Below are 13,120 nucleotides of genomic sequence, written 5' to 3'. Positions count from 1 at the left end.
TTCCCACCAAGCTTGCCAAACAGGTAGAATGTGTCATTAAAAAAAACACTTACCAGCATGAGGCATATGCCTTTATATGTCCTGTATAGTGACTGTGCTTTCCTAAAGTAGCTATATTCATTAAATACGTTAATAATGATGTACAAAAAATTGGTACTGCTTCCTTCGATTTCCCTGTGTGACAAAATGAGCTGACAACACCCCTGTACTTATTTACAATCTACTCAGGGAGCTAAAGTGGAGTCATATTTGGTTTCTATCCTTATCACAAACATTAACGAGAGAAGCAGGTCATATCATAATGCTTCTGAGGAAACAGAACATACACACACATACACACACATACACACACGCACGCACACACACACACACACACACTCGTCTGTGGACAGGCCCCCCTCTGTGGACAAGCCACCTCTGTGGACAGGCCACCCTCTGTGGACAAGCCACCCCTCAGTGGACAGACCCCTGTCTGTGGACAGGCCCCCGTCTGTGGACAAGCCACCCCTCTGTGGACAGACCCCTGTCTGTGGACAGGCCTGTCCACTGTGGACAGGCCCACCCCTCTGTGGTCAGGCCCGCCCTCTGTGGACAGGCCCACCCCTCTGTGGACAGGCCTGCCCTCTGTAGACAGGCCCACCCTCTGTGGACAGGCCCACTACTCTGTGGACAGTCCTGCCCTCTGTGGACAGGCCCGCCCTCTGTGGACAGGTCTCCCATCGGGGTCCTGAATACACACCTGTGCTCGTGCGGTACGTGCCCGTGTGTGTTGGCGGCAGAGGGTCCCCCTGGCTCTGGCTGAGACTCCTCATGGGGGGCTTCTGATAGACACGGTCTTCATAGATGGGGTCTATGTGGTGCTCTGGGGACTGCAGGGCCCGCAGCTCCGGGCCCAGGTGGCCGTGCTGGCTGCTGTATGAGGCCCGGGACCCAGCTGAAAGGAATGGACAAGGAGACAGTAAGACCCGACCAACATTCAAACAGAACTTGTTTTAACAAAGACATATTTGAATTTGGGGGGTACAGGAATGTTGAAATCTGCAGAAAATCAAATGAATGGCAGCAAGAGGTCAAGCTAATCAGCTTATCTGCATCACCCAGCTGCCTTGTTTTGCACCCAAACCTGATCTCTGTATAAGGATGATAATGATTCTGAGATAAATCCCCATTGAACAGGACCAGTGAAACAGCATTTTTCCCAGCCTAACGAATGTAGCAGGTTTCCTCACTAAAGAATTCAGGCAGACTGAAGTCGAACCTAAAAAGCTCTTATTATCCCTTAGTCCTTGCACCTGAAATTTTACAACAGGAATTCTTATTTAAAATGATGAGCAAATGCATAAGCCATGGTGGCAAGCCATCTTGATGTTGTTCTTGAAAAGTGGACCAGAATTTGTTCTCTCGTCAGCAGTTTTTCCCTGGACAATGAATGAACCAAAATGTTCGGACTTATAGTCGTCTAAATCCCTGAGAGAAGCAGATTTTAAAGAAAAGGGTTTTCAAGTTACGTTTTCCTTTACTCTTACCCTCCAAATGGAAGGATCTGCATTTCGTCTACCTTCCTCTGAAACAGTTCAAATGGTTGCCACAAACTGGTTTAATTTATAAATCGAGGCTACACAGCATTTGCCTGTAGTGTTCGTAAATCCTTATTTGTGTCTTTTTTTTTTTCTTTTCTTTCTTGCACTGTATAGGAAGAGGTGTGGCTTTGAAGCAGTGCTGTGGGACAGGGAATCTGCGCAAGAGGAAACACTTTCATGAGGGTTAAGAGCTTGAGTTGACACACGAAAAAGAAGACGTTGACTGAGAGCGAATATTTTGTCCGAGGGAAAGCCAGAGTCACAGGAGTAGACGTGCCAGGAGAATCATCTCCACGGGGACAGATGGAGTGGAGGACATCTAGGGACAGTGGAGGGGCATCAAGGAGAGACGGTTATCTAACAATGGTGAGTACAGGACACACACAAAACCCCAATGAGGCTACAGATGATTTTAGCAGAGACCCTTCAGCTAACTCTCCAAAGCTAATCACCCGCATGGCACGCTGGGATTTAACTGTCAAGTGCCTTTAAATAGTCCCAACTGGGAGCCCTCCATGCCAGCTTGAAGTTAGAGGGAGTTGGAATTCCTTGATTTTGGTAGTGTTTGTGGACAGTTCTCCCTCTGTCCTGTTGCTCCCTGGCCTTCCCCGGTGGCCACCTTAAAGCCAACATCTTCAGTGCTCAGTGATGGGGCTGTTTCTTCAGAATGATCTAACCCCAAAGATTTTGATATTCTTATCTAGTATATTTGAGGACAAAGCCATTCAAAAGTTTTGAAATTGCCAACAGATAAAGGTTTTACTGGTATATTTTACACAGGCTGCTTTACATTTAAATCAACAGAGAATAGAGCAATTCTTAAGGACTGGGGCAGTGCTAAGACTTCTATGAATTCAGTCTGTATAACAAACACGGAATGTTTTGAGCAAAGGAAGGGAATCAAATAGGCAAGTTCCTTACCTTTCCCTTTGCTAGTAATTAAATAAGTTCTGATTTAGAGAGCGCTCAGATGAGTGATAGATTCAAAATAACTGTTTTACATAATTAGGTTCATTGCATCTGATTTATCAAATGCCAACATCACACTGAATATTATCACATGCTCATATTTTCCAGGAATCTATTTAAGTACGATATGCCTTGAGTTCCTGCTGTCAGTGCTTTCTACCTCTGAAGGTTTTGATAATATTGCCAAGGACTTACAAGTGTAAAAAACAGGGAAACAGTCATTACATCCAAATGTCAAATAGTTAAATAAAATTTATCCATCCCTGGTAGATTTAGAGGTGTAACTTGATCACCATTCCTCGATTCTAAGCAGCTAAAAATATCCAATGATGAACAGTAAAAGGACCTGCTGATCATTTAAGTGGCGACATGAGCTGAGGGTATGTGTGAAAATCCTCTTCTTATAAGCATTTACTGGGCATAAGGAAATTTTTATTAGTATCATAAATCAGAAATTAATGGCCAAGGGTCCTAGGCAAGGAGCAAGGATCTTAAGATAAGGCCTACCTCTGTGGATATCAGAATTTCTATGTGTTGGTATTAAGGAAAATGCAATAGTACAATTATTAAATATTTGAAGAGTATACTACTCTTTTTTATTAGCATGCTTTTGATAGAACTGTAAGTTCATAGTATTTCCCTGTGGAGACACTTGTACAAAATACCTTTGCATATTTAAGCATTATGCATAGAGCTAAGGCATTTTAAACCAAGCATTATTTGCACTCCTTTTATCCACTGTGGTCAGGTTTTAGTTGCTCGTGGCTGGGTGGGCACAGTTAATGGGAAAAGAGACAGAACTAGGAGAAAAAAGAGGGGCAAGGAATTAAAGGCTAAAAGTGCAACTTCTGGAATTCATGCCCTCTACCACTCTTGCTCAAGAAAGAACATATCAGGCCCCTACTAACAAGGCCTGTTTTATTTTGGGCAATTTCAAGAAAAAAAAAATCTCACACAACCTCTTCTCCGAATAGGCTCCAAAATTTCATGAGATGGTGTATACGTTTGCTGATTCAAAGAAAATACACTTTTCTTGATACATGCACCCCAGTGTTCATTGCAGCACTATTTACAATAGCCAGGACATGGAAGAAACCTAAATGTCCATCAACAGAGGAATGGATAAAGAAGACGTGGTGTATATATACAATAGAATATTACTCAGCCATAAAAAGGAATGAAATTGTGCCCTTTGCAGAGACGTGGATGGACCTAGATACTGTCATACAGAGTGAAATAAGTCAGAAAGAGAAAAGTAAATATCGTATATTAACGCATATATGTAGAATCTAAAGAAATGGTATAGATGAACTTATTTGCAAAGCGGAAGTAGAGACACAGACGTAGAGAACAAACATATGGACACCAAGGGGGGAAGTTGGGGGTGGGGTGAATTGGGAGACTGGGATTGACATATATCCATTACTATGTATAAAACAGATAACTAATGATCACCTACTGTATAGCACAGGGAACTCTACTCAGTGCCTGTGGTGACCTAAATGGGAAGGAAATCCAAGGAAGAGGGCATATATGTATACATGTGGCTGATTCACTTTGCTGCACAGCAGAAACTAACACAACATTGTAAAGCAACTATACTCCATTTTAAAAACAAGAAAAAAAAGAAAATATGCTTTTCTTTAGTAGTAATTTTCTTTTACCATCACGTTCTATTTGACAGTGAGTGCTCAGCATTAACACTGGGCTCAAAACACCACTAGTAAACATCTGCATCTTTGCCAGAAACTGGAAAAATGGTAACAAGGAAAAATGCTGGAGAAACTCTGACTTCGTTAAAATGTCACAGATGTCCAGGCCAATTATGTTGGTGGAGAACAATTCTGAGAGCCTCACCTTGACCAAGCTGAGGGCTCAGAACAGCAGTGTGACAAAGGGCAATGGAAACATGGATGGGCCCAAGAGAAAAGGGAAAGCAGACCCCACGGACCAGCCCAACTGCATCAACCGGTCCCCCGCCATTGCAGACCCAGGTCATGCAAGTATAATACCTGTGTCCAGACTTTATGACCAATTTCTGCCACAACGCTTACAGCATCCAATGTTAACCTTTCAATGCTATCATATGTTTTTACTCGTCCTACTTCTCCTCTTCAGAAGACAAAGTTTGGGTCTAGAGAGCCCAGGCCCTGGCAGTGTTCATATATAGTATGTTTCTGAAATCAATGGGTTTGAAGACTCACATCTGAAGCATGAATGCTCAGCTTACAGGCTAAGAGAGGTTGTGATCCAGGAGGGCTGAAGGGTAGTGTAACAACCACATGGGTGCTCTGTGCAGGCCAGACACTCCTGCATGGCCAGGAGTCCTGGAGGACTGGGAAGAACCTGCAAATGGATGTAGGAACAGGCTTAAGACATTGGCTGCACAAGAGCTACCACGTGTCCTAGGACTTCCATCACTGGCCCACTGCTGCTAGGGCTGACTTAGAAGGATGCGCAGATGGCTCAGAACAGGTCACTCCTGGCCACTCAGCTGTGGTGCTGGTAACGAGAGGTGAGAGGAAAGGTTCAGTTCTGTGGAAGAGATGTGTAACCAAGCAGGACCCTATGGGGTCTTCCTGGGACAGACCCCTCTCCCCATGTCCTCTGCTGTAGGTCCTCTCTGAAGTACCGTGATAACAGTATCTGATGCATGCTTCCTGAGTTGTTTTACAGATGCTAAAACCACCACCAAATGGAAGAAATTAACCACTGGATGACCGTGAGCCCCGAGACCTACAGTTGCCTAAAGACTGATCATGTTAACTGTCCTGTTACCTCACCATCAACCAATCAGAGAACTGTGCACGATCACATACTCTGTGACCCCCTCCCTCACCTGGCTTTTAAAAATGCTTTACTGAAACCCTTCAGGGAGTTTGGGGTATCTTGAGCACGAGCCACCCATTCTCCTTGCTTGGCCTTGGCCCTGCAATAAACCTTTCTCTGATCCAGTCACTGACGTTTGGGTTTGTTTGGCCTCACTGTGCGTCAGGCACAGGGACTTGCATTGGGTAACAGATGGAGGTATGGGCTCCAGGGGCTCAGAGGGCAGACTGGACCCTGGAGAGTAGAGGGGCCCTAGACCTGGGACATCCCCTGGAGCTCTGTAGGTACCTTCACTCCAGCACCACCACTTACAAGAGCAACTCCTACACAGAAGTGTAAGCAGGTAGGTTAGGGGGTCCCTGGAGAAAGAGAACCAGGAATGGCTTTCTTGACAGAAGAGAACCCATTTTGGCCTAAGCCATTTTGTGATCTACGCCTGGCTTCAGTGCCTGCCGTTGAACAGATCTCAGTAATTAGTGATCTTAAGGGAGGGAATGCAGAAACAAGGTAGGAGCATTCAAGAAACAACAGTGCAGCCTTGGGGCAGGGTCCTGGTTCCTTAAGGGATATACATAACAATATACCTTTGAGTTCTGCTGAAGCTAAAACCCTCACTCAGGTAGAGGATGGAAGGATGATGCTGACCTTCCTGACTTCAATCAGCTAAAGCTTGGCCTCTGTCAACCTGGGCCCCAATTCTATGCTGAATTCTCCTCTGCTCAAGCCCCCTCATGAATATGCATGGACCCTTAGCTTAAAACGTCCCCAATTTTGCTGTTTGGGGAGACGCTGCTTTGGCAAAGATCCCCTGTGTTCTCCTTATTCACTGCAAGTAATAAATATTTCCTCCCCCTGCTCTTTGGCTTGTTTGTGGCTCTTGGCTCAACACCCACCAAGACGTGAACCCAGTTTCCGGGGAACAGAAGCTTGAAAGCATGGCTGCCCCTCCAATTCTGCACACAAAAGGGGGCCTTAGGAGCACAGACGTATAATGTCCAACAGTCTGAAGTAAACTCAAATAGCATCTAAAGTAGTAATTCTATTCCTCTTTTCTTTTGTCATTTTTTCCCCAAACAGACTGAAATAGGGAGACATGATTTGGGCTCCAGATCTGTGTTTAACCAGCTGGGCAAATCAAGGCAAGTCATTGAACCTCTCTGAGCCCTGGTTACCTCTAGTGTAAAAATACAAATAATAGTATGTGTTTGTATGACATGGCATTGTGGGAGGATCAAGGTCAGAAAAATCTGTGTGAAGGGCTGTGCAATTGATAAAGCAGCGTAAAAATAGGTATTCTCATGTCACTCGATCTTAGAATCAAGAAATTGTTATCTCATGAAAATACATCTTTTGATTCTAAAACACAATCAAACACTATAATTTAAACTATCAAAAACAACTTAAGAGATTTAACTGTGAAATATTATAAATGGAAAAAAACTGATAATTTTGTGAAGTATTATTGGAAAATGTAAATTTTAAGGTTTTATTTTTCCTTAAAATATTAATGTTTCTTTTTAATGGATAATTGTAAAGAATGAAGGAATGAATGAAGTTCAAAGGGAAAGAAATATTGAAATAACCAAGAGAAGGTGGAATCCTTTTTAGAAAGGGATATGGCATAAATTAAACCTGCTGAGCAAAGATAACAAACATCTGCTGATCCAGAAGGAAGCCAGTGACAAACTTGCAGGGAGTTCTTGACACGGAAAATAATTAAGAAGCTGAAAGGGTAAAGTATCCTCACTGCCTTTCTTGTCTCACGCCTCCACCCCACAGAGAGAGAATCCAACAGGCTCTGTTCCATTTGACCAGCAATAGCAAACACTTCTAGACTAATGTGCAAATAAATTTCTACTTGCTAGATTTTACATAGAGCGTTTACCTGTGCCAGTTAATCCATATTGATTGATACGTTCACTCATTTAACACATATTTACTGAGTAAGCAACTTCTAGGAGTTTTCAACACTATGATGCTTAAGACACAAAAGGTCCCTGGCCTTGAAAATAAGTCAGTCATCACATTTAGAGATAAAGGTACTGAAGGAAAATAAAGTAGGGTGGGGAGGGTAGATAGTGTCAGTGGGTATACTGTTTTCATATGGTGGTCAAGAAAGTTCTTTATGAGGATGTGACATTTCAGCAGAAGACTACTTAAGGGAGCCGTGCTGGAGGAAGATCCATGTGTTTCTCAGATAGAGGGGACCAGAAGTGAGAGCAAAGGCTCTCTGTCGGAGAGTCAATTCAGAATACTTACAGAAGTGATTTTATTATCTATTTAATCCATATTGTCTTTTAAAAGAAATGCCAGTTAGTATACGAACCCTTTATAAGTTCATACCACAACTGATTATAAAAACTGAACAGATATTTTTTAACTCACAATTTCACAATCACAGTAACCACATTTTCAGCAAAAGGATTTGAAATATTCAACAGGAGATCACACATAAGGAACTCATGAGAACTGCATGACCAAAGATTCAGCTCAAATACATATATGTATATATATGTGTGTGTGTGTGTGTGTGTGTGTATGTATGCACACACATACATACATATATATACACACACATACATACATATATATATTTGCATTTGAATTTTCACTCCTTAGAATATGATTAGTTCTCAAATCTTCATTTCTTCCTTGCAGAATCATCTGCGAGACTTTGAAACACTGATTCCCGAACACAACCCCCAAAAGATTCTAACTCAGTCCATCTAAGAGTGAAGCAGCGAGGTGCATTTAATGGGCACCCCATGCCTCATCACTCTACTACAGGAATCACCCTGACAGCCTCCCTGTCCCAGATAAATCAAAGAGAGAGGAGACAGGCATATCCGAAAGAAATCAGTATCTAATGTGTTACAACCCTCAATTTACCATTTCTTGCTTTCTTCAAATAATATCATTTACTACCACATTACGCCAATTACTTTACTGAACAGAAAGAAACAAATTCATTCTGTTTTTCACTGGGACCCATTCACATTCTCTTATTTCTATACTATACGATTTCTGGCTCTCTCATTCAATGTGAATTCACTTGCTTTTGCAAAGAAACAATGTTTGCAGTGTTTCCAAATGAAACAATGTTTCATTTGGAAATATCAATATTAGGTTCTTAAGGACACACTGCCATTGACCTGTTCACTTCAAATTTGGGAGCCAGTTTCACATACTCATTTGCAAATAAATGGAAGGAGGAAAAGAAGGACCTAAATGACATACCGGTCAGTGGACCAGAGCAAGATGACTCGATGAGTTTGTGCCCTGGTGGCAGAGCTGAGTGCTTTCATTTCTGAGATAAAGAGTTGTCTTCAGAAGAAGAGCTATAACCTTCTTGTGCTACGAAGTAAAGTTCAAAGTAAAATCTAAGAATTCAGGGTTTAAAAAAAAATTCTGTGTGCAATCAGTTCATGCATTGCTATTTATTAGTGAAACCATATCTTTGAGGGGCAAAATAGGACTTTTATAGAGACACATAGAGCCTGGAATAAAAGCAGATTTCCCCTTGCAAATCCCCACTGCACCTCTTCCTTGCTGAATGCTCTGATTTCAGGGTATGTTCCCTGCAGATACGTTGGCATCACTAGGCGACGTGGCCAAGCAGCATGGCCTGTGTAGGCAGAATGCCTTCCCTCTGTGAGAGTTTATGGCTTTGAACTAGTTATTTTGTGGACTTTGAACTTCTTAAAAAGTCTGGCTTGATATTTGTTATCATTAAACTCCTGGGAGAAAAATGACCTCAGCAAAAGCACTTTCAGAAATACAAAAGGTCACATAATTTTGGTTAACTTTTTAATATCATAAATGGGTTCTAAGTAAATTGCCAAGAGATGTAAATATTACACCTTAGATGTAAGAAATTCTCACCATGATACTTACTTGATTTATTCTTGATTTTTGCTTTTTGACACAAATCAAAATTACAAAATCTACTTCTTACACCTATGCCAATTCACATATTAATTTCAGTATTTAAAGGACCTCAAATATTTCCTGTATATCTTGAGTCAAGTCCATGCACTAAATTTCATTTGCAAATGATCATCATTCATTGAATTAGTTTGACATCTTATCTCATATTGTTATAAATGTTAAAATATATGGACACATTTCCTACACTATAGGCTATGAGCATATTTGTTTGGAAGGGTGATTATTAATTCATTTGTATTCAGTGGTAAAATTGTATTGAAGCTTAATAATTTCAATGTAACAAACAGGCCATCTGATGATATAAAATGATTCTATAATAAGTCTGTTTTGGAAAGCAAAAAATTTCCTCCTGTTTCATCTTTTTCATAAATCCTAGATTTTTCCTATATTTTGTCAACGTAATACAGCTCTGCTGCTATCACGAATAACTTGAACACTCACATAGTCTCTGACAATGAATAAATGCAGAAGCATTTGCTTCTGTAATTTTCTTGATTAAGTTTCCAGTGCAACTTATTGTAATCACGACACTTTACCTCATCTTTTACCAAACGAATACTGTCATCTACTGGGGCTCAAATACTTTCCAGTGAGAATAATTTAAAGGCCAAAATCCCTGGTCAGGATGCAGCAGTAAGTGTGTCCCTGTAATCTTATCCCCTTGTCTTTCCTCCCTAACCACAAGCATTTCTTCCCAAGCTGTTAGAAATATAGGCTTCTTTTGTTCAATTCCTTTTGTGACAGGCAGGAATGCACAAAGTGATGAGACAGTGGTAATGAAGCATGACTAATGTGGAGTCTGACATCTTTGCATTCTTAGGATGGACGATTTCCATTTTTATTTTCAGTCCAGGGTCATGTGGTTCTCTGTCCACACTGAACTGGATGATGTTCTGTGTCAACTGAAACATAGCTCCAAGTAAAGAGCCTGTGGAAACCTACTTGTCTAAGACGGTACTAGTACTAGTGAAACACACAAGATAGACAGTGGTGGCTTGGCGCCCATCTGTTTTTGGTTTCTTATCTCAGGGTAGGTAGAGAGTAGCTCTGAGTGGACTAGCTGTGTGTTTCAGTATTTCTCAAAATGTCACGGGCATATGAGTCCCCTGATTAAAATTCAGGTTCTGACTCAACAGGTTTGGGGAAGGGCCTGAGGTCCTGCATTTTTAACAAGGTCTTGGGCAATTTGGGTGTTGCTCACCCTTTGAGAAGCCAGGACTTACTGATTTAGCTATGGGTGTATACCTTGGTTGCTAGACGCTTCCAACTTTGGCATCCTTCTGGAGCCCTGGAGATAGTCTCACATCCACAAAGATACTCTTCTTCATCAACAAGGTGGATAAAACTCAACGAGTGTCATTTTATCTCTCCACAGATGCTTCTCAATACCCCATCAGTGCAACGTTCCAACAGTACCTCTGCAGTCTGGCTCCCAGACCCAATCGCTAGGGACAATTAAGAATCTTTCCAAGAAAAGAATCCAGGACAAGGTGCTCCTGACCCATCTTTTTTGTTATATCAAGATGCAAAGACAGACTTTGGCTGGGGGGGATGGGAAATCTTCATTCTGCTTTCCAAAGAACTAACTGCTGTGGGGACTAAAGCTCAGTTTTCATTTTTGTGCATGTGGTTTCTGCCCATCAAAGGGCACAGAGGAAATTCTCAATGTATGGATAAGGAGAAGGGTTGTATCAGGCAAAAGTAAGCTAAGGTATGCAATTTCCTTCATAAATTGCTATAAATATTTTGAAAAATATCTGAACTAAGATGTTCTGCATCTCAGCATCTTAAACAGAGGCCTTTTACTCAGATTGTACTAGATATACCATAGGTAGATGTATACATTCCTTTTCAAAAATTTGATATTTAGCTGATAAAATGCAAACTTCAAATGTATTCTCCCTGTATCATTTTTATACTGCTTTCTATGTTTCATCAATACCCACGGAACGGCGTTAGTGATAATTCCAGAAGCAAAAGACACCATTAACTCTCAACATAATTTTTTGGGGAAAAATGGCAAATAAGCTGTTTCAAAGATTAGTCATTCTCTATATTTACATTTTATAATTTCTGTATATCAACACTTTTATTAAAGTTTTATTACTTTACTCAACATAATACTTGGCATACAAAAAAAGAGTTTGAGAGGAGAGGAATTATGCTGTGTAATAAACAGTTCCGAGGACTAAAATTCTTCCTTGATTCTTTTCCGGTAAAAGCTTTAGTATGTGTATGTGTGTGTTTTAGAATCCAGTTAGTCACTGAATTACACATGAATAATTACTATTTGAATACAAGTTATATTAAAACATTAACTCCCTAATAAATGCATGATTGATGAGGCCTATTAATTCTCCCACCCATTTTTTTTGGTCTGTTATGTTATCCAAAGAAGTTACTACTAACCACCAATTGCTATGGTACAGCAGTGATGTTACCAGTGCTTTTCCTAGTACAGAAATTTGTATTGATTCTTCCAGCACTGAACAAATGCTACATATGCTAGAACACTGTCAACGTGAAGGGTCTGCTTGTGGCAGTGTCAACCACAATCAGCTACTGACTCAGCCACAGAAGGGACTGTGGCATGATCTGATTCTAACCAGCTGAGCTTATGACCTAAATGAATACATGTGTGCACGCACGCATGCACATATGTGTGCACTTATCTCCTAGGGGAGGTTTTGACCCCTTTCACATGTCGCCAGTCCATTCAAGGAGAGCTAGGGCTGAAGCCAGAAACACCAAGGAATGCAGGCAGGTATCATTCCAGATCAGGACGGGCTCCCCCTCTTTAATAGCATGGCACCCGTGGGCCCAGTCACCATCCAGGAAGCCAGACAGGAAAAATCAATGCTATCAAGTATGTGTGAAGATATTTACAAGCAAATAGAAATTTGAAGAGCTGCTCAAGTCCACTGGGTCAAGACCATTAATGGTTTTCTTTGGTTCCTTTGTTGCCAAGTCTCTACCTGCAGGTTCCTGGGCAGGTCCTTAGCACATACAGACACCACAGAATAAGCAGTCTGTTTTATGATCGCTTTCATCTCTGGAGTTACACACAGGCAGCTGCTAGCTCTCCAGGTGAGCCTATGACATTCCACGGACTGCTGTCTGGGCGTCTGTTAATACTGTGATACCTAAAGACATAGGAAGCCACTTTCCAAAGCGCTGGGAAACTCAGAGGTGAGAGGACAGGCATTTTACCCTTCAGATTTTTAATACCCATTGAGCCAAGGTTTTCTGTTAGGTGTTGGTAATTTTTTCATATTTCACTCACTTTGGGGAGAACCTGGTATCTCTTTGTGTTCATGCTTTGCTTTGTACTAAGGATGATTTCCAATTATCAATGGGATGTAACACTTTCACCAACTAGCTAGCTTTATAATAGCTAGTTGAAGACATTTGTTGAATATCTACTAGATGAGACATGGTGAGGAGTTCTGAAATACGCAGAAGGCTCAGTTGCCCTCAGGGAGCCCATAAACCCATGTATTTAAATGCTCTGCCTGTTCTGATTGCAGGAAAATTCAGGATACTTTCTCCTTTGTAGCAAAGTCAGTGCTTTTGTAATACACAGCACAAAAAATACATATATCGATCAATAGATCTGCTTGAGATTAGCCTATAGACATTGTAGGTATTTCACTTTAGTTATCCCATGGCAACTGCAAAGTCTTATCCATATATAAAACTACCCCCCCACGTACATATATACACACACATATATGGGTATGTATATATACATACACATGGGTGTGTGCATAGTGATTTTTGCCATACATTTAGAA

The 13,120-nt window shown here is 41.2% G+C and overlaps 1 protein-coding gene across 2 annotated transcripts in view; it reads right to left on the bottom strand.

Moving 5' to 3' along the window:
- CTNND2 (catenin delta 2) overlaps positions 1-13,120 on the bottom strand; it is a gene marked incomplete at its 5' end in the record, with an annotated part of 948,683 nt that overhangs the window by 399,003 nt on the left and 536,560 nt on the right. For both annotated transcript variants that reach the window (XM_082623542.1, XM_082623543.1), the window contains one exon: positions 740-934. In XM_082623542.1, coding sequence (XP_082479668.1) covers positions 740-934 — 195 coding nt within the window. The remainder of the gene's footprint in view (positions 1-739; positions 935-13,120) is intronic.

Source organism: Mesoplodon mirus, assembly GCF_964341445.2.
Source record: "Mesoplodon mirus genome assembly, chromosome: 5".
In the NCBI taxonomy this organism is placed as follows: domain Eukaryota; kingdom Metazoa; phylum Chordata; class Mammalia; order Artiodactyla; family Ziphiidae; genus Mesoplodon; species Mesoplodon mirus.
This window is presented reverse-complemented; position numbering and strand designations above follow the sequence as displayed.